This window comes from Rhipicephalus microplus, chromosome 2 (assembly GCF_043290135.1).
Source record: "Rhipicephalus microplus isolate Deutch F79 chromosome 2, USDA_Rmic, whole genome shotgun sequence".
Lineage (NCBI taxonomy): Eukaryota > Metazoa > Arthropoda > Arachnida > Ixodida > Ixodidae > Rhipicephalus > Rhipicephalus microplus.
The window spans coordinates 144,438,074-144,460,917 of NC_134701.1; the positions used below are offsets into that span (position 1 = coordinate 144,438,074).

General features: G+C 45.3%; 1 protein-coding gene across 2 annotated transcripts in view; it reads right to left on the reverse strand.

The window, feature by feature from the left end:
- LOC119169399 (uncharacterized) overlaps window positions 1-21,473 on the reverse strand; it is a 245,478-nt gene extending 224,005 nt beyond the window's left edge. For both annotated transcript variants that reach the window (XM_075884077.1, XM_075884081.1), the window contains exon 1: window positions 21,336-21,473. In XM_075884077.1, coding sequence (XP_075740192.1) covers window positions 21,336-21,420 — 85 coding nt within the window. In that variant the 5' untranslated portion in view covers window positions 21,421-21,473. The remainder of the gene's footprint in view (window positions 1-21,335) is intronic.
- Between the last annotated feature and the right edge of the window lie 1,371 nt (window positions 21,474-22,844).

Below are 22,844 nucleotides of genomic sequence, written 5' to 3' on the forward strand. Positions count from 1 at the left end.
GAATCCACCAACGCCGCACATTGTCAACTGACAGAAGCATTTACATTCAAGGATGACTCACAACCATCTTGGGAGCTTTCTCATCAGCCTGTCACGCTGCTTTCATCGCAAGACAAGCCTAGCAGTACAGTGTCGACTACCGACAATCTGCTGATCACATCACCATCTAATAAAAACAGACTCATGTTTCTGAAAGAGGCCCATCTGACGAACTTTCACAACAAGACGAGCAATTTCAACAAAGGCAACTCCACGAACTCCATGAACTGCAATGGCTACTCGAACAAGAACAACGATCAAGTGAAACCTCCTCACGAGTGCACTTCTGGTTGAAAGGTCATCAGAGACAACATCAATCAAAGAAGCAAAGACAAAGTCGATGCCTAAGCCATCTTCGCAGAAAGCAACGTCGACAAAATTTTCTGCACCAGTTCTCAAGGCCATGTCTGCGTTCCAACAAACCGAGAGAACGCCACAGAAAGTTGCGAAAAAGGCATGAAGCTACCACGTATAAACCAGAAAACAAAGACTCCCTCCCATCAGCCTTGGCTCTCACGCACGCCGACTAGAAGCAAAGCGTCTGTTGCCACGACAGCGCTGGATTCGATGCCAAAGACATCCGGCAATCCAATGCTACACAGATTTCAAGCCTTGTTCGTTCTTCACAAGACCTCAAGTCGTGTCATTATCAGTGGAGATGTGCAGGGCACGGTTATGCTATCCAGAGCGCAACAGCCAGCCGTCCACCAGGTAGCTCGTCCACCAGAGCTACCCTAGATATGACCGGACTGCTGCCCTATACCGTGAAGCTTTTGTGCGAGTTAAGAAACTCCCTCCTGAAATCGAACTACCGCGCATTTTGACATTCTTCACTTTACGCTTTTTGTTGTTTTGTTGATTGTAACTCGCGCATTCTTTCGGGGGGACGGGGAATCCTGTGACGTAGGAAGGCAGTGACTTGTAGTAGAAGCCGAGGAGGAAGAAGTCAGAATGAAATAAACATGGCGTATGATGAGCCAGGACACGTCTCCCAGTCATAATAGCGTCGCATATATATATATATACATATATATATATATATATATATATATCGTAGCGAAGAAAAGGGGCCTCAGCGGCATTTCTCTGCGCCTCAGGGGCATCGCCATCAGCATAAGCTCATGCTTGCTGGGCTTGGCCGCACGCTGCTGACTGCTTCCCCTTCTGCGTTCTGCTCTGCAAATAAACCCCGTTACAAGTGCTGGAGTCTGCTTGGTTTCAACCACCCTGGAGCTTCGGAATCGCATTTTACAGTCCATTATGCCTACCAACGCAAGCGCCACTCCCACTTCTCCAGGCGCACTACCTACTGTCCTCTGCGCCGGTTCTCTGCGTCTGCGAGATCCTCCTGTTTTCTCAGGCACATAAGACAAGCGCTGATGACTGGATTTCTTTGTACGAGTGAGTGGGTACCCACAACGATTCGCATGACGCCGTCAAGTTCGCCTATGTATCCTACATGTAGGACGTGGTCAAGCTGTGGTTCATAAATCACGAAGCCGAACTCGCTACGTGGTCCGTCACCAAACCAACCTCCCTCAAGGTTTCGCACAGCCCGAGGTACGCGAACGCCATGCCGAACAACGCTTCCATACTCGGTTCAAACAGCTTGGTAAGAATTTCACAAGCTATATTGAGGACGTTTTGGACATTTGCAAGTGAGTCAACGAGTCGATGTCTGAAGAGCTTAAGATCAAGCACATAATGAAGGGCATTGAAGAATACGTTTTTGAATTTTTGCTTCATAAGAGTCCTCGCACTGTCGTATAACTGACCAAGTTATGCCAGAGCTTCGACGAGTTGCGCAGACAACGTCTTTCTACCCGACGTCCCTCGGTGCCCGACGACTCTTTGCACAGCATGTCCACCCTTGGCATAGGAGACAACCATGCTTTCCTTCTCTCAAAGATCCAAGAGTTCATCCGTGCTGATGTCGCTCGTCAACTCTGATGTCCTGTGTATCCCGATCAACCACGCAGATTGACGTCTACACTCCGCGACTTCATTCAGGACCAGGTCGCACAAGCTCTTCTTCCCACCGCAAGCACCGCAAGTCGCCGCACCTCTCACGTACACCGAGGCCGTTGCTCGACCTAGACAGTCAGCGTTCCAGCCAGTGCCTATGTATTCGCCGCCACCCTTTTCACCGCTGACCTATTCACCGCCGTCTATGCCTCTACCTCCTCGGCCGCAGTTTTCTGCCCCACAGCCGCAACTCTGCGGCTACTCCAACCAATGTTGGACCTTCGACAACCGTCCGATATGTTTTGCTTGTGGTGGTGTTGGCCACGTGGCGCGTTATTGTTGTCGTCGTCAGGCTGCTCCTAATATTCGACGAATGCCCTCCTTCGACCCTCAGTTTTTTCTACGCCTTCAATCCCTCTTTCTTCTTCATTTCCCCCTGATCATCCACTCGGCTGCGCTCACCGCTCCCCATCTCCACATCGACGCTCACCTTCCCGTATGCGTTGCCGTTCCAGACCCACCGATCAGGAAAATTAACGACGGCAGTTCCCGAAGCACGAATTGCGGCCCCATCGCCATGCACACGTCCTCGCTCCTGTCCAGCTAATGTCATTGAATTGTCAGTGGATAGTATCGTCGTCATGGCCCTTGTCGACACCGGAGACGCTCTATCCGTTTTTTTCGCCCACCTGTGCTACAAACTCCGCGAACTTCTGACGACATTATCCGGTCTCTCTCTTAGAACGGCTAACACACAAAGCGTAACATCTCTCGCAGACTGTGCCGCATGAGTCGACATCGAAGCGATTGTGTATATTGTCGAATTTGTAGTGCTGCCCTCATGTTCCCATGACCTGATACTCGGCTGGGGCTTCCTTACGAATAATATTGCCTCATTGACTGCTGTCGCGCTGAACTTGAGCTGTCTGCACTTCCTGATGTAGATGCTGTCAAAGCCTCTCTACCGTAATATAAACTGTCTGTTTCTGTCGACACCACCGTACCACTGCGCTCTTCTCTGCTAGTGACTGTGTCTTGTGATGCTATTTCGACGGTGATGTTCTATTTACGCCCCATGTCCTGTTCATTCAACGCAAATGTGCTCCTCTGTCCGTTGCTCTCCTTACTCTTCACCATGGCGTCATGAAGACGCTCGTGTACAACACGCTATAAGGGCCATTAGCTTTATTCTATGGTGAATGTCTCGGTCACGGGCATCCGATTGACGCCCGTTACATTTTTCACACTCCGTCTAGTTTACTTTCCACGGACCTCAGCGCACTCATTTCTGACCCTGTTGTTGACCAGTCACTCCTTGACGCTTTCCACCACCTTAGCGATGTTGCAACGTCTTCTTCATAACGAAGCCAGTTGGTCAACTTGCTGCAAACGTTTCGCAGTTCTTTTTACAGCAACGCTTCTGGATCAGTCGCATTTTGAACATATCTCACGGCGTCGGAGCCTAAGCGTCAGAGCGCCGTGTTATTGACGACCAGGTTGCGGACATGCTCCAGCTGGGTATTATTAATGCAGCCTTCTATATGTCCCTGGACGTCACCGGTCGATCTTGTTAAGAAGAAGTACGACTCCGTTCGGTTATGTGTCAACTACTGACGCTTAAAAAGGTCACCCGTAAGGACGTTTACCTGTCACCGCGAATAGAAGACGCCGTTGGCTGTTTGCAGGGAGCAGAATACTTCTCTTTGCTGGATTTACGCTCTGAATACTGGCAAGTTTCTGTGGAATCATCTGACCGACTGAAAACAGCAATTGTAACACTTGATGGATTATGAATTTACCGTTATGCCATTCGGCCTTTGTATTGCTCCAGCGACTTTTGAGAGAATAATGGACATTATTTTACGAGGCCTCAAGTGGAACGCATGTTTATGCTACCTCGCTGACATAGTTGTCTTTTTCACCGACTTTGACACTCATTTAAATCGTCTCGAGCATGTCCTCACACGCCTCACCGACGCCGGCTTTCAACTCAACCTCAAGAAGTGTCGTTTTGATGCCCGGCAGCTCACGATTCTTCGCCATGTCGTATTGCGGGACGGCATACTTCCCGACCCCGCCAAGCATCGAGCAGTCGCATATTCTCCAAAGTCAAAGAACCTAAATGAACTTGGAAGTTTTGTCAGTTTGTCGACATACTTCCGACACTTCATTCGAAATTTCACTTCTATATGTGCGCCCCTTACGGGCCTTTTTAGCGGCAACAAGGACATTTTCACCTGGTCACCAGCATGCGACGATGCGTTCACCAAGTTACGCCACCTGCTAACTTCACCACCCATCCTCCGCCACTACGATCCTGCTGCTCCCACGGATGTTCATACTGATGCCAGCGGTGTTGGACTTGGCGCTGTGTTCGCACAACTAAAGGCAGGATTTGTTGAATATGTCGTCGCCTACGCAAGCCGAACTCTAACGAAATCCGAGGCTAACTACTCCACGACCGAGAAAGAGCGATTAGCTGATATTTGGGCCCTTGGAAAATTTCGCCCCTACCTGTATGGTCACGCATTCGACGTCGTCACTGACCACCACGACCTTCGTTGGCTATCCATACTTAACGACCCTTCCAGGCGTCATTATTCAGTTTCTGCCTTGAATGCAACCCATGTAATAACGATGTTAAAGCCATTTTCTGGCTATTAAAGTGAGTGATTGTCATGTCTTTGGAAAAACCTTGTTTTCAATATAGAGTAAAAAATACCACACCTTCACTCAAGGCAATCGTGAAAAAATGCGAATGAATTTGGTTGCACTAAAGGAGCGCGCTGGATCTTGGTCTCGTCGTTAATGTTTCACAGCGGCTTTCCGAGCATGGAAGTCCGCATCGACGACTCGCTTCATGCGTTTGGCGTTACGCGCTCTTCGCTTCGCAGCAGTGTCTTCTTCTCCAACCGATGATTACATCGAAGCAACTGCTGTCACGCGAGCACTAGAGAGAGGCGTAATGCTGGAGTTTTATTGTGTTACCCTTCGTCTTGGTGGTATAGTTGCCGCGAGAGGTTCGACTTCACTGAATTCCATCGCTATCAAGACACCAAAGCACGCGTTCTGTGCATGATATTTATAGGTCCGAGCGCAAAGAGCAGGAGCACCCGAGCTCTGTCAGGCCCCGGTAACTCTCAAATTCAAGTGATCACCTGCAGGAGGCGAAAAAATCAACCGTGGCGTGTTTCTGTTTCAAAGACCGAGAGTGGATCTACTAAGCTCTCTTGCCACTGGCACTATTGCACTTTCTTGTAGGGACGCCCTCGTTGGGGCAAATTCTAAAATAATCAAATACTACATCTTTGCATACCGCTACACATAAAAAACAACTTCTTCTTATAACAAGTAGTTTTTTTAAACATGTGCTGCGTCATCAATTTTTTGTAATAGTTTTTGCTCCACCTGACTTGAGGTCAGCCGCAGCCTATCGACATCGTTATCCTTATTTCAAAGTATACGGCAGTTAACGGTTGCGACGGCAGGTAACAACTCACGATACGTTCGAATGTGTTTCGTTTCGCTGTATATACTTCGAGCCTCTGCTGACCGACACACTCTTTATTGTTCTCTTTATTTGATTCGTTCAAATGCTGTTTCGAAAGAAATTCAAGTGACTTCCGGGAAACGAAGCGACCGTTGAAGCTCTCATCGGTTGAACACCTGTTGAAAGCCCGGGCCAGTAAGTAGAAAACATTTCAGTTTTTTAAGGACGGTTGCTCTCTCGGCTAGTTGGTTTATTTAAAAATATGTTGTTTTTTCCCAATGACAGCATAGGCAACACACGGTGGCAGCGCTTTGCAACAATAAATTTTAAAAATTTCGAACGCCTCAATCTGTCATCGAAAAAACGTGAGTTATTTGCGGCGTGGCTTGACGTGTGACCGAGTCACTGACTCAATAGTTAATTCTGAAATTCCATCACTACGTAACACCAACCAGGCCGCTGCGATGAAATAAGGCAAATGAATCATTGTCGCCTCGCACGTGTCTTCGTAGCTAGCCGATATACTAGCGAAAAAAACCTAGGAGTTAATAGTTTACCCCAGTCTCGTTTGAGAAACATCACATAATTATTGGTCTGGTTTTGCTATAGTGCGACAAAAAAGAAAGTGCCACATAAATCAGAAATACTTCTTTTTCTGCCACAGCCTCCTGGCACATCTGACTTGGAAGCAGCTGTGTGCAATGGGCAAGGAATCTGCTACATGACATGCCTTTTGACGAAGCAGCCCTGAGTGATACACAAGATATGAGGTACCAATACATATATGTATAAAATACTGCTGTTTACTTGTTAACTGAGTTTGTGTCCTTTAGAAAATTTCATGTATTGCTTATGCATTCATTTCATGCACTGATATCTGGTGATGTTACTTGTTTTTCCGGACTGCCATACAACGACAGGGTGACTACCCCCAAATGTCCACTCTGCAAGCAAGTTGAAACATCTGAACGTCCCAACAGGTCATCTCAAACCTCACGCATGCAATGTTGTATTTGTGAAAGCATTACCACTCATATCCTAGAGGGGTGCTTTAAATTGTCCTCAAGCATTGGCTGTCTACCGTGGCATGAACTCTAAACTTCAATAACGTTGAGACTGTAACACTATTAGTTAGATTGTGTGGCACTGCTGAACTCAACAGCACAGGTTAGGTCAGCCATGGTTGCCATGATTCGAAGGGAGAGAAATGCTGAGACGCTTGTGTGTTTAAGGGTTTGTTCAATTCGCCTGCACCACATGATACATTCTACAAGTGCTGCACCTCGCCATTCGTTTCAGTGGCGGAGCAATGAAATCTTCTAAATTATGCCATTCATTTTGAAACGCGCAGGAGAGGTTCAGCGCTAAAACTAGTTCATAATTTTACTGTACCTCTTACTCTGACGGCACTGGTTTGGTGCAGCCTCGCGAACAGCTTAACAAACAACATAGCATTAGACGTAGGTAGAGTACCCACCTCCACAAACGCGGCGTGTATTACCAAGATGTTTGCAACTCATTAATTTAAGTGAACAAAAATAAGGATTCCCCCTTGTCGTCACCTTGTCATTCACTCGTGATGCCACACTGCTGAACTCGTGCTGCACAAGTTCTGAACTTCTCGTGTATAGCTGTGAACCAGTTCTGAGTGGTGCAGGTGAAATAAACTGACTTTTAAATGATGAAAACTTAAAAATATGAAAAATCTGTGAAAATGAGGTGCCAGAGCAAATATTTTGACAAGCAGCCTTGTCTCCTGCGAGGCTACAATGTCATTTCTTTAAACTCCTGTTAGGCAGAATCAATCTAAATTTGCCCACTACTGTACAACTCACAACCGCTTCATAGTTAGCGTGTGAATTGTCAGAAATTATTAATTGCATTACAAAGTGAACACCCCCACAATGAGAGGCATTAGCAAGCTTTCCGACATTTAGTAGTGACTTGTGACAGTTTACGAACAACACCCAGAACTGTTTTGTCTTAATTAAATGTGTTTACTTCATACAAGCTTACAAAAAAAATGCGCCAAAACTCATACAGCGGCACTCATATGCTTTAGCTTTGCACATATGTACAATAGGCTCCTAAAATAATAAATCATAAAGGCGATGTGCACTTGCAGCACAGCTTCCTCAAAGACGTGATTGCTGTCGTGAAGGGCAAAGTAGTGGTCATTGGATGTGGTACCGTTTTTTTTTTACTATAGCAGAGAAACGTCCCAGATTTCTTCGAGCACATCTGCTTATGTGTAAATTGAGTTGTCATAACTATAGCGTCCACCACTACGAAGTGAAACACTGTACACTACGGTCATAAATAATCTAGGAAATCGCACAGGTATTTGAAACATACGCGATCTTGACTTATCTACAACCACACTGCAAGATAGTGCGTATTTCAAGTCCTAACCTCTAAAAGTAGCAGGGAGAAAACAACTTCAGCTTTCAAGCAAAAGTATACTGAAAACGTAAACACAATAACAAGTGTGTAATAAATCAGACCTTTATTGATCCAGTATTTGGACAGACTATCATCATGTACCACCGATGGATTTCAGGAGTGCGTGCTTGCAAGAGAGTGCTCAAGCTCTATCGGCATGTCTAAGCAAACAAGAGATTGTGCTCAGAGCTGAGCAGATAGTGTACTGTAAAAGCTGCAACAAAGATGTACAAACAACAAAATTGTACATTGCATGCGAAAGCCTATTTTCTTTGAATTGGGCCTTTTAGATCTGTAAGCACACCCCACATATGTGCGTCTTTAGCATACATGTTCGCTGCATACCCAGCAGACCGGTTATTACATGCGACGAGAAATTCTAGCTCTAGTAACTGTGCAATCTAGGTCTAACAAAAAATGTAGCAAGCGGGAAATATTTGTTAGGCCCATCACCTAAATACATATTACCTATGATATGGGCTCACGGCTGTGAATTGAAACTACTGCCTACTCTGCAGACGTGACGCGACATTGTACAATTGAGAAGTACTCAATGTACAATTGCAGAGCGAGACAAATTCAGAACTGCACGCATCCGCAATTGCTTATTTAACTAATTTAGCAAAACTACATAGCTCTCACTGCGCGAGCTATCTATTGGCAATGTGCAAGTTTCCTTCCCGACTCCACATCATGCATTCACTTCATTTCAAGATCAACCCTACAGAGCAAGCGCCATATCTGACGGCAGAATCGGAACCTTGTTCGAAGCCACGCTATTAAACTCGAACGCCGCAACACAATGAGAGCGAGGTTCATTCAGCGATCTTGATGTTCAGTTATATGCATATGCTTGTTTGCTCTAAAGTCTTTACACATTGGTTGAAAGCTTTCGATATGTATGAGCGACTTGTTTTGTTCGGACCCGACCGTATACATTTGTTGTACTGGCTTAGACACTCGCAATAAACGATGCAAGCTTTACTTGATTGACGTTGTTTTTGCAAGTAGAAGCCAGCTAGATCACCAGACGATAATTACAGACGTGAAGCGCGATTCGGCAACGAAACAAAATACCAGAGGAAGCAAGCAGCGCGAACCAGCCGCGAGCCCCCCCCCCCCCCCAACCTGCAGCAAAAAACTGCGTCTGATTATTGATGACGATAGTACTACCAGCGCCATCTCGCCTCACGGTATCGCAGTTCATTACGCTGCCACTACGTATTTGCATGGTATTTGATGGTACCCGCATCATCGGATGCCAGCGAGCCAGTGGCCTTTCTACAAAGAGAAAGGTGTTGTGCGCGCTGCGAGTTTTTGCCACCGATAGCTTCCAGAGGAGCATTGGTCACGAAGAACACCTCGGCATGTCTCAGCCGGCGGTGAGCAACACCATCCACGAGGTGATGGAGGTGATCATCACCGTGGCTGCTAGTAAAAGGGTGGTGGACTTCTCGCTGACCACAGTTGCCAAGGATGAGGCTAAGGCGGAGTTTGCGCGACGTGGTTGCATCCCAGGCGCACGCCTGGGATGCAACCACGTCGCGCAAACTCGTGTGTCCACGGCAAGTTGGTCGCCATTCGCAAGCCAGAGGGATACAGCCTGGCCGACACGGCGAGCTTCATGTCCAGAAAGGGCTATTATGCCTTGAACGTCATGATCTTAAGTACCGTTAGGATCCTTTCTTACTCGCCCACCGAAGTAGTTGTTCAGTTTTGACGTCAGAGCTGGAAAAAGTACTAATTGAAAAAATAAGAGAAAACCTGGCTCGCATGGCCTCGGTAATAATAAGTGGCAAGCGTTTTGTGCGTGAGCCAGTTGCCGTTTTTGCGCTGGCGTGCATGCGCAATGAGTTGTGCATTTTAGAGGTAATCGGTAATGTGGGCAGCAGACGTAGCAGAAATATATACACAACAGGGAAGTGTTTCCAACACGAAAGTGCTTACAATCACAATTGCATGAGCTGGCTTTGATATTTACGAGCGTTCTTTCCCAAGAACAACACGTAGGTTTTCACTTATTGATCATTCAATGGAAGTCGTAGCCATGTGTACAGCAGAGGAGGGGTCGTCGCTTCCTCCCCTTCCTCAGCGTGCTACACCCTGTGTTTCCTTCTCAGTGAAGCTTCTTGTACCAATGACTGTACTAGTACGCATTGTTTCCTGCGTATGCGTTGAAAAAAAGGCATTTATTCTGAGTATAAATACAGTACTATTTTGTATCGCTCCTCATCGCAGGTGTGCAACGTATGGCTGCACACCCTTGTCATGGGCCCATGATTCCCAGGTTCATGCCACGACTCCTGGGTGTGGAAACACAACCCACTGCGTGCACACCTAGCTGCACATCTGCAGCCTGGCGAATATCTGCTTGGTAAGTATTAATGTGAACTAACTGGGCTAGAGCACTCAGCCGCCATTTTTCTATTGCAGGAGACGCAGGGTATCCCCTCGAGTCATGGCTCCTCATTACCGTCCTTGGCAGTCAACCGTGCAACACTTCCGAAGGCCGATACAACAAGGAGCATGCATCCATGCGCATTGTTGTGAAAAGATGTATCGCAGTGTTGAAGAGCAAGTTCCGCTGCTTGCAGCACTTTCGAACGATGCTCTACAGCCCCGATCGGGCAGCGCAAATAATCTATGCTTGCATTACTCTCCAAAATATTGCGTTGCATGCAGGTGACTGGACCTTGAACGAGTATGTTGTGGATGCTACCAGCTGAGGATGACGATGGGGAGCCAAGGGAGAGTCTTATGCTCACACCACGCAACGTTCTGCTCAGAGATGGCAGCAGCGCAGCGCTGTTTTGGGTCTTTTTTGAAGTACACAGAAATGGTGGGTTTTCATGTTTTCATATCACACACACGCAATTTATTTATACTGACTCTAGTGCATCTAGAAATGACAGGGCTGTGTTTGCCACATTTTAATACGCAAAGTAGTTACTCTTGCTTCAATAAGAAGCAAGGTGGCAGTCTGAAAATGCTGCATTTTCTTTAAATGGCACATGAAATATGCAACAGAAACACCCTTTTCTATATCAGTGATCACATTCACAACAGACTAGATTGGAGCAAGCATATATGAGCGGCACTCTGTGCTGAATGTTGCCTTCATAATATTGTGCGAACAATGCAGCAACGTCACACAATTACTTTCATCAGAACGCATAAAAATTGCCATTACACTAGTAACATGTTGCATGAACACATGATACATAAGTCCGTATCTTCTCATAGAGACTGACTACAAGCATTCAATTGTGCATGACAGGCTTTACGAGCAATTGTGCTCGTCAAGTTGCGCTGGTTTTTCGCTGTCTTAAACATTGTGTGAATGTTGAAATAACATTTGATTTCAATTTTCGACTGCAGTCATACTGCAATGCTAAAAATACGCAAATCAAGACAGCAAACAGGCGAGTTGTTTTGATTACATGAATAATTGGCTCAGCAATCTCGCGGCTCCCAAACCATACCACGATCAAAATTTATTACCGCAACGAGCCGTTTACAAAGAAAACTAGATGAAATCAATCGCTGGCATGTTCTTGTGATGATGACGATTTTCATTTGTGAAACTGCGCGACATGACCACTTACTAGTTTAGTGCTCTCAAAAAAGGCTTGAATGTAGTTGTTGTACCTTAGCCTCATTGTGCTGAAATGAAAATATCACAGTGAACTGCAAAAGAGTGTGATGCAAAGAGATATGCACATCACTACACTATGTGGTAATGCTGCATAAAAAGCACGGTAAGCTAGAAAACATACTGGGGCAATACAAATATCACAGAAACATTCACAGAAAATGTCAACTATACACTCGTGGTCTCCGTGTGAACGACTAGACACCTTTGAGATGGTGGAAAAAAACAATGCCCCTGAAGCAGCTCGAATATACATTCAGAAATGCATATATCGAAAATAAAAAATGCTGTACTCCTAGTACAAAGTAAATGCTTACCTAAATCTAGTAATATGTACTAAATGCAAACAAAAAGTATAAAAGAAAACATGAGCAGCAACACGTAAACATATCAAAAACACTTAACGAATGATGAATGATAAAACTTTTAAATATGGCGAAAAACAAACTAAACTATGTGTATGTCTCCCGAAGTGTATAAAATTGAACATGAAGAGCAGCAAACACATTGAAACCAACAAATCATTAATGAATGATGACAAGAAAAAACATTGAACACATGACGAAAAATTAAACTAAACTACGAATTCCTTTCTCGCAGAAAGCAGCAGTCATGGCCTGTGCCAAGGAATAGAGTGCCTCAAGGACGCCATCCTGCGCCGCTGCCGCCTTCTCCTGGGCTGCTGCCATACGCCGTGCTGCAGAAGCGATGCGGGTAGTTGATGTTTTCATCCCCCGCAGCACCTGTGATGGATCATCGTAATGGAATTGTTTAAGTGAGCTAATGGTAAACGCTTAACCATCTCATGGCTGGAAGCTGCTGCTGCTGCTGCGAATTGCAACGGGTACAACAATTTTCCCTCAGTTGAAGATCAACTGGCCTGATGGAATCCTTTGAAAGTGAAGCTTCGTGTACAATCTATGCCCTCTTCGTGTGGAGCAACTAACATTTTTTGGAACGAGTCTTCGTTCATCTCCGTAAATGCATCTCTCACCATCAAACAGTCTTTTTCAGGGCTAACGAACATTTGCCCGGCAGTTTATCAATGCAGATATCAGATACCGTGCCCTGAATACAATGCATGGTTCCTATTTACAGCCCAAGATGGTTTCACATATCATAATAGAGCATGGAGAATGTTTACGTCCCTTATGTAAAATGTAAACAAAAGGTCTACTCACCTTGAGCACCTTGTCGGCCTGATGAAGGCTCCGGTCGTGCGCTCAATAAAGCACTACGTTCGCAGATGCTTGCGTGTTACTGTGTCACTGGCATCTGCAGCCGCTTCAGTGCCCTCTACCGCCATTTCCAGCACAGCAGTGGGAACATCCGCCTGCTGGAAAGTGTCGTAAGCATTATGTTTCAGGAAGTGGGTATTCGTTACTCTGGCTATTTTACAACCTTACTTACTAAACATCTGCGGATATGTTCTGCAGCTATTCAGTGGTAATTGATATCATGTATTACTATTTTAGTGCATGCAGTTGCCTGCAGGCATCGCGTGTTTTATGATAAATGAATACCCCTTGTACGGCAAGGGCTGCAAACTGAGATTAGTTAATAAACCTACCCACTTTTGAATTCTTTTTCTTGCGCAATACTCCCGTTTAACAAGGTTCCGCTAAAGGCACCCCTTCAGATATCAAACTATGTCATGGCACACTAAGGAACCCATGATACTGCGGCGGCAGAGTGTTTACCTGTTGATAGGTGAGACCAGAGACGCTACTGAAGCGTGTCATCCCTGTCAAGTGTAGAACCCGGCTGCGGAAGCCAGGCAGCCAACTCCCTCCAGTGCGCCTGAAATTATACACCAATGTCAAAGAACAAATCGCCCGCGCCATTCGACGGTCACTCACGTTTGTGCCTCTCTGATGACGGCAGTGTCACGGCGGGTCTTGTGCACCGGCCTGCGCCACCAAGCCTGCCACTCCTGCGCAGGCACTTCATGGTTCAGCGTGTCGCTGAGCTCTTGCCACAGCCGCTGCCGGTCGGTTACGGTGACGCTGTGCCGCAGCTCGAGGGTTTTCGCCACGAGCTGGGAATGTTCGTCCATAAAGGCGAGCACAAGCACGCACTGAGCCTCGGAAACGCGGATGAGCCGCTGCTGCTGTTGGCTACTGGTGCCGTTGCCCGCCACCATGATTGCGCTCGACTAAGCCAACAAATTCAAAAGTTGCGCCGTTTAGGTTTGTATAGTGGTGGAGATATGGGAACAGTAACTGCTTGAAATGGGGTTGTACTTAGTGCCACTACCTACCGTCCTGCTAAATTTAGCGTCATTTCAAAACGATAACGGGAAAAATATAATTGGTTTGTGCCGTATTACTTACTCAACGTTCAAAAACTAGTCCCAACATATTTTGATAACGAGCAATAATTGTTGAATATTTTTCAACACGTTACAAACACTGTTCACTTTGCTATATGGTCCCCAAGTCGACGTCAAAATGATGATGCAAGCCTCCATTTCCTTCATTGTCTGTTCACTTCCCCTCGTCCTCGTGACCGCTGCAGACTGCCCACTTTTAGGGGCGAAGCTCTTTAGGGCGTGGGCTGTGCGTCCCCTGTAGCCTGTATGTAGCCACCTCTAGTTTAGTTCTTGCAGTGTTCACTAGATGGCCGTACCGTCCCCTGTATGTAGCCACCTCTAGTTTAGTTCTTGCAGTGTTCACTAGATGGTGGTACCGTCTCCTGTATGTAGCCACCTCTCGTTTAGTTCTTGTAGTGTTTACTAGATGGTGGTACTTGTAGCTGATGATGAAAAGATGCAAGATGTTATAAACTAGAAAGCGGTACTTGTAGTTGATGAAAGACGCGAGATCTTATAAAATAGGAATGATGTCACATATGGCGCGTGTCATTGGTTGAAGGCAATCGTTCTATTTAGTGCGGCGACGTACGCTAGGGGGAGCGTTGTAATAAAATCTGTTCGCTGTTGGCGCGCGCTCGGAGTCGCCGGGTGGATAAGGCTGCACAGCGGAGAGAGCGCAAGGCGGCAGCAGCGCGCGCTCGCAGACAGAATCCCGATGTGCGAGCGCGCGAGGCAAGGGTCATCGCAAGCCATCCATCGTCTAAGAACAAATAAAAGTTGATTTGTGTATATACACACACAGCGTTTCTCACGTCTTTACATGATGATCGACTGGGCGAAAACACGGAAGATTCACAGTTTACCGATGAATCCCTCCGGAGCTTCGCTCATTCATCATCATTCACCCCGTGAATATGCCGTAATTTTTTTGACGTCACCGACAGACCGCCTCCGTCCGGATTTGGAATTTGTATATAATTGCACCACTGGTAGGTTTTCTGTGGCACTGTCTCCTCTGAGCGAGATCCGCGATGCGAGCGCCCTCACCAGGTACGCTCATTCTTTTTCTTACCCTCCACTGCTCCACTGTACGAGCGCCAACATACTCGCGCGGGTTCCTCTTCTCCCTTACTTTCCACCGCTGACCACCTGCTCCGGTTGCCAGGCTAGGCGCAGCTGTTGCTAGGGGCAAGGAGGAGTGTGTGCTGAGAGATCTGTGCGCACGCCGACCAAGGACGCACGGCAACCCCTGACCAAGAATTGCAATCGCATTTAAAAACCACAGCATATCCACGATGTTAATGATGATGAGTGTGGTGAAGCGTCCGTACACTCGTGCTTGCGTCCATTCGTTCATCCGTTCATCTATCTATCTGTCTGACTGTCTGTCCGTCCTGTTGGTAGGCCACTGGTCCTGTGTATATGCTGTGTGGGCTATGCCGGAGGGATGGACTGCCCAAGACCTTAAGAGGCCTCGCCCCTAAAAAGTGCGCTTAAGACCAAGGCCCTTGCTTCACACGGAAAGCACGAGACAGCGGGCATGCAACAGGCTGACCTAGAGAGCGCTTATGTACATCTCCCTTCCCAGCTGATTTCCGCAGCATGGCATAGGTAATCAGTAAAGACCTGATTTTAGGCAATGCCTGATTTGTTCATTGCGTTCTTATCGTGCCACTTTTAAACATGAGCATGAATTAGGGGCTAAGGATAGCTTTTATAGTATTCTTATAGTGCCTATATTTGCCTATTTTTGATGTTTGAGCTTACAGTTTACAACAACCTATATATGTCTATCTTCAATAGTGGTGCCTATATCAAGACCATTCAACCTCAATTTTTCTTTTGAGTGCTGTTTGAGAATTTCATTCATGTTAGCGGGCGAAATTGATCTTTAGGAACTCTTTGCGGCGTAACCTTGTTTTCTTGCTCAACTAACTTCCGTAAACAACCACCAGCAACCGTGAAATGTGTCGCTCCAGCCACCACACGCCACCGCACTGACATAGCGCTAGCGGTTTCTGTAGTGAAGGAGAAAGAATGGAAAAGACGCTATTTTTACAGTCCTCGTTTGGAGCACGCCCAAGCATATATAGCCAAATTGAGAGAGAAAATAAAGGTACGAGAAGGAGAGGGGAAGAAAAAGAGCGTGGGATGACAAGGTGGGCAGCTTTTAAAGCCATGATAAAGAGTACTTAACAGCGCAAACGGCAGGAGGGAATAGAAGAAACGAGACAGAGCGCTGAGTCAGCGCTCCGTCTCGTCCCTTCTATACCCTCATGTCGTTTGAGCTGTTAAGCACTTTTTATCATGTTATGCCAACACGCCCAACCCTACTGTCTTTTAAAGCCAGTTTTCCAAACCAGTCTTCCCAATCAATTCAATTGAAGCGTGTGATTCATGATCTGGGACTGGTGTGGGGGAGGGCGAGGAACAGAAGGTGCCTCAGTGGAGCCACAGGAAGATCAACAACAAATAAAAAGTAGTCAACTGGCACCAATAAAGGGCCAAAATAGAGCACAGACAAAAAAAATTAAAGCATACGTGTACTTAGCTTATGTTTTTGTATTAATTTACTTCTTCAAGGGTGCTTCCCCAGGACACATGAGAAAGTGTATTAGATACTGGAAGCTCTCGCAGACCCAATGAACAGATTTGTACCACAAGCATTCTTTAACTGTTTCATTATGAGTCGACAAAGCATCATGCGAGTAGGGAAACATTTGCCACTCCCGTGTAGACTTCGGAAGCCGAATTCCTCCTCTGCCCTATTTGGTATAGGAGAAACTAGAAGCTGGAAGATCACACGACGCAAATGCATGCATCAACACGTCATGCGCACACAATGGTAGATGCCCACGACATTCCCAAACCAGGTTATTAACGTTATTCACGCAAGCGGCGTTGTGTCGTTTCGGCGTCGTCTATAGTGGCCTACCTGTTTCAGTGGGATGATTCCGTACGTGTCGAGAGGTTGCAGGCTTGAAACAGCTATCCTTATCACAATATATAGTGTCGCACCACTGAAAGTGTTGCGAGGGACGATGCATCTACAGCACACCAAGTGTTGTCAGAACTAGCGCCGGCACGACGTGAGAGCGGCGAGAACAAAAACGCAGTCAAAATTCATAGAAGCCACTCGGTCTCACATCTCGCTTGAGTTAAAGAAAAACGTCATGAGAGCATTAAAAGCGCGCGCACATTCAGGTAGTGCGTTAAAATTTTTCTATCAGCTATCATTATCTGTTCAATCAACATATTGATGCAATTGACGTTTGCAATTGACCTATTGTCAATGTTGCACTTGATGTCAATGTTGCCCATATTGTCAATGTTGCAAGTTGACATATTGATTGCAATTGACAAGTTGCAATTGACGTTTCGAATAATTTTCATGGTGTCACGTACTACTGGGGCGTACGCAGGACCATTCGTTGCACATAACCTCAAGCCCGTAGAAAAAATTTTTTTTTGGTTTGGCGATGGGCCCCTGTTGAAGGCCTTGAAAAATAGTTTATTTTATTAATGTCCCCTGTTAAACACAAGCCTTCATATATTTTGCGAGGGGAGAGAAGGCGGGCCCCTTTGTGTCATCATAAACTACATAACATTTTTTTTCCTGTCGTAGACACAGGTCTTGCATGTATATTTACAAAAATTTGATTTTTTAATGTTTATTCTTCCCATTGTTACAATTTTTGAGGGCTTAAATTGTGTTTAGCCTGCCTAATTTTGATGACTGCAACATGATATTAGTGCCTAAAATAACAGCCCATAATAATAAGCAGTTAATGAATACATTCTGCCCAGATCCTGTCTAAATGCTTTATACTAGTATTGCGATCTCCATCTACCGCTATCTACACAGTATTGTTACTTTCCAAAAAAAATATATGCTCTTGGCCTTTTTTCAACGGGAAGCCTTTCTTTGCGTACTTCAAATACCTTGAACGTCTAGCTGCCTATCTATCTATCTATCTATCTATCTATCTATCTATCTATCTATCTATCTATCTATCTATCTATCTATCTATCTATCTATCTATCTATCTATCTATCTATCTATCTATCTATAGATAGAGCACAGACATCAATCTATCTATCTATCTATCTATCTGTCTATCTATCTTTCTATCTATCTATCTATCTATCTATCTATCTATCTAGCCACCTACGTCTTGGTTATCCCGTGATGACTCCCTTAGCTTGAAGTTAACCAAAACTAGTTTCTGAGTTCAAGATTTTTTACAAATATGACTCGGAGGTCATAACATGAGAATTTCCTAATGCCGTCGTGTACGTCATCAAACTGTTTCCGCCAAACGTGCGGCACATATCCGCCAACAAGTATGTGCCACTGGCTTGTGGGTGTTTGCCACAGGTGATTATTAACAGCGTACAAAAACACTGAAATAATTGTCGTATCCCATGAAATGCAGGAATCGATAGCAATGGCACTTGCCGAGTATCACAGCTATGCCCTACGGGCGCCTTTGCTGGTAGCGCTGCCTATGGGTTCAAAATTATTGTTCGTAATTACCCGTCTTGATAACAAACTCATATTACAACATATAGAGAAATGAAAAAGTAATAGACAGCTAACACTGTTCGCCTCATTCTATGAGCCAATCGATTCATTGAGCCTCAAGAGTGCCCTCGGGACTTCGAACCACCACTACCACCACCACAGTCTACGCCAGCCAAGGTATCTCCTGTAAACGTACATGGTTTACCCTCGCCCAAGCAAATGCTATAGCTATGCTCAATTAGCAAGGCACCACGTACGCCTAGGCAGTGTATGACTACGGCATGAGCAATTCCCTGAGGCTCATCTACATGGAGTTGCGCAGGGGTACCAGTCTAAGGGGCTTATACCTGAGCAACACGACACGGGATTTGAAGTTATCACGCGCGTGGCTCCATTAAGAAGCCGCTTGCCAATCAGGCCACCCAACTTAAAACAACGCGATTGCTTGCACTTCTGGGCCACACAATTTTGTGCTCCGCCACAGTGACAGGAAAAACCTGTCGCTTGCCGTTCTCAACATGAAGCCTAAGCGCGTACACGTTCAATACCTTGAATTCACTTTGCTGAAACAAACTGGCCTGCTGGATCTTTCTGAATGCTGGACATATGAGCCAATGTACATATTTTACATTTAGATATTCGAGTGCTGAGCTACAGCAAGTGCCCTCATTTTAGATGCGCAGGCGTTGCCATATATAAAAACACCCCATTTTGCATCTGCAACATTAGTGGCATAGCACTGCGCTATCCTCCACAAGCCAAGGACACAGGTGCTAGCACCTGAATTGGCAGTCTCTGTATTGTGCACATCTATTACAATGACAGCGACAGCGCACTCGCCACCATGTACTTCATCGCTGACGAACCAATGGAATCAGTAAAAACATTCATATCTACGTTTGTTGGAAATGACATCACAACCGTGGGTGGACTCCTGATAGCAATAATCCTGCCGAGAGGAGCATGCCGTTCATCATTGCTCGCTACTTTATAGCGGATATTTCGAAACACAACCACACCCTGTTCACACAATGCATGAAATACGTTTTTTATACGGAGAAAGCCTCCCTGGATTTCGCGCCCACGACAAAGAAAGGAGATGCCATTGACCACTTCTTCCTTGAAAAAGTCAACAATTTGAGCGAATAATTTATAATTCACGCCTCAACGAACATACCACTTTAGCAGACGATTAGGCTATGTAATAACAACAATACTCTTGTTGATGATGCTGTCAATATACAGTGATTTGTCCCAATGAACGCAAGTATATACGTCGCTTAAATGCGTGTATTCGTAATGTGCGGGCACGTAACAGCCATCACGGGCTAATAAAACATTTCAGACTAACATAGTGTATGCTGGTAGTGCGCGTAGTCTATGTAGCTAACGTCCTTCCATCCACATGCTTCGCATAACGTCGATTGCCAAAAAACGAGGGACCAATAGGCTTCGGGGGTTGCGGTAAGTTTCAGCACAACAACAATAACTAGAAGAAGATAGATCAATCGCTTGTAGTAATGAGAATACGTTCGACGTAATGCAATATGTGGGGTGTTTACCGCAAGTAACTTTCGAAAATTAAGGGCATCAACGTGTGGGCTTTTGAACATTGACTTAAAAACTGCTCCCTTAGCCTACACATTGTACGGCTATTCCAGACACACCATCGTTGTAACTTGTGCATACACATCATTATCGTTCCTTCTCGTTGGTAATCTGAGCTCAGTGATACACCATGGGTTAAACGCTTCTGCTCGCTCTGCCTAGTGAACCCTGCCTGCTTCTTTCAATATATTCTAAGACAGTTGCAACGTTGGGGTCTCGACGGCGTTTCTTAGGCCTAATCGCCTGATCAACGCTTTGAACGAAAACGACATTTTTTGTGATAATGATTATATGCAGAGGAACAAGATGACGATCAAACGCTGTGAATATTGTGCTTACACTAATTTCTCTCTAACGCGGAAGAGGCCAATGTGGCCGCTGCTTATGACGGTGGTGTACGTCGCACAAATAGTTTTAAGCGCAACACGTGAACAAGCTCCGTACCACGAAAACGGCCGTCGGAAGGCATGACAACAGGGGTTACTCGGAAGTTAAGAGGAGATGTCTGCTCGACTATAGCGTAAGGGCCGATAAAACGTGAGTGATAATTACTACAATATATTCATCTTTCATCCCCCAATAAGCTCAGTTGAAAGACACAGCGCTTGTCTGCGTTTCTTCTTTTCTCATCTCTTCTGTTGCTTCCGCGCTATTGCGTTTGTGATGAAAGATACCTTATTTCTTGGGTATACTAGGGCAAAATGTGCACTAAACTTTTCTAGATAATTTTTCAATCACAACTACTACGGATAAGTGAAGTTGCAGTGCTCTGGTCTTCAATGCTCAGGGTATCTCAGCTAATTGTACGAAGGCATTGTAAAAACACGCTAATAATAGACCGGGACAAAGTCGAGTGACAGATCCTAACTTTCTGCTCTAGTCTATATTGTTCGAAATACAACAGATACACACAAACTGGCAATCTCTTTATGTTTGTGCTATATAACGAAGCCATTTATCATTAAAATTTCAATAAATGCTCATTTGTAGGCATACGGAGTCTTTCACAATAGAATAAACGTCAGTTAATTGCACTATACTACAATGAATCTGTATTGCTTACAATTGTTTTTATACATTTGAAAAAGACATAATTGTACGTACTGCCGAGCCTTTTCCTGAAGCAATACACCGCTTTACAGCGCCTTTCAATAAAGAAAGCCTACATTAAACCATGTTTTTGTACAACAGATAAGCTTTCTGCTTTCACCTCAATCACAAAAAAAAGTGTTTTTGCAAAATATGAAGGTTGAGCTTTACAGGCTTAAAAGAAGGTTTCTTGCTACGTGCTTATACTTACCAATCACGAGAAGAAAAGATGTCACTGCAAGAAATAAAATACACTTCATATTGATGCATACAGCTTGCTTCAGCGCGTACCTCATTGCGTGGCTGCTTAAAATACCGACTTTATATGTTTGTGGTGTTGAAGGGAATATTGTCGTCATGGATCAGCAGTGTGGATGTGCTCTTATGCCTGCAAACTTTACAATTGTAGCCGCTGGAGATCAAACTTTTTTTGAAAGTGAGTGCTGTCATTTTCAGAAGGTGGTTTTGGCTTTCTCTGTGATATTCTTGCTCACGGATGGCCCCTAAAGCGAATACTTATAGAATTGCTATTTTTACTTATAATGACACTTACAATTGGCATACAATACAACAACAAATCTGTATGTTAACATCTGCATTGTCGAAACATAAAGCGAGGTGCTCTAAATGACTTGTTTTACGCTGCCTCATTATAAGACATTTGATAGAACGGCTCTCTTGCGGCTCTTGATAATTCTCAGTAGTCATAGCGCTCTTTGAATGAAGAGATACTAATGGCCGGTAATCCAGGTGCCAGTGGTTTTTCGGTCTACACAAATAAAAGTTCATTGAAGTGGCTCCGGAACCATAGCAAACCGTACGATTAGAATCCTGGGGTTGAGGATAAGCGTGTAATTGGGAGGAAAGAGTTATGCAAAAACTTCAATGAAAATTTAATGTGATAGAAGTAGTCCAGCTTGAAGGAAAAACGTATGTAGAAAATACAGAAGGCCAAGCATTTTGACTTGAGCTCTCGTGAAAAGTCAGAACTTTGGCACAAAGACGAAGCATTGCACGCGATAGCAACAAATTGGAAGATCTCGCGCAGATTGGAAGGCAGATCGAAACGTGCCGATAGACAAAAAAAAAAGGCTGCCCAGCTCCGCGCTTCCCTCATGCTTGGCGCTCATAGTGCGAAGCTTCCTTAATGTTTTTTTATATTCGATATATTTTTTCATCAACGCCATGAGGTTTACTTGTGTTTAAGTACAAAGATGCATTTTCTTCGAAGAGTATCACGCTTTTGGGGGAGAAGAAGAAGAAGCCGAAGTGTGCGAGCGCTTCCCATACGGCTCCTGCTTTTTTCAACGTTTTTGCGACGCCACTTTGTGAATTCAAAGTCATATTAGTGCAACAAATTCCAGAAGACACAGAGACTCTGCCGACACAATTGGGGCGCAGTGAGTTCTTGCTTCTTGCATTTTATTTTGCCTCCGCCATCGTCGCTCGCCCACCAATAGCTAGCCCTGACGAGTGTATTCTTTGCTCTAACGTGGCGCGTGCTTGCTCGCGCGCCCCGTAGCCGCACTGTCTCGCTAAGCGATGGAGTACCAAGTGACAGGGGAAGACATTGACCCTGAAGAAATCACGCCAGACCAAGGCTGGCAGACCGCCTCGTGTCGCTGAGCAAAAAAATGAAGGCTCCAAACGTGTGCCGTCATATAGCGCTTTGAAACGCAACGAGCACAAGCCCCGCAACAGAGAAAATATGAAGAACAAG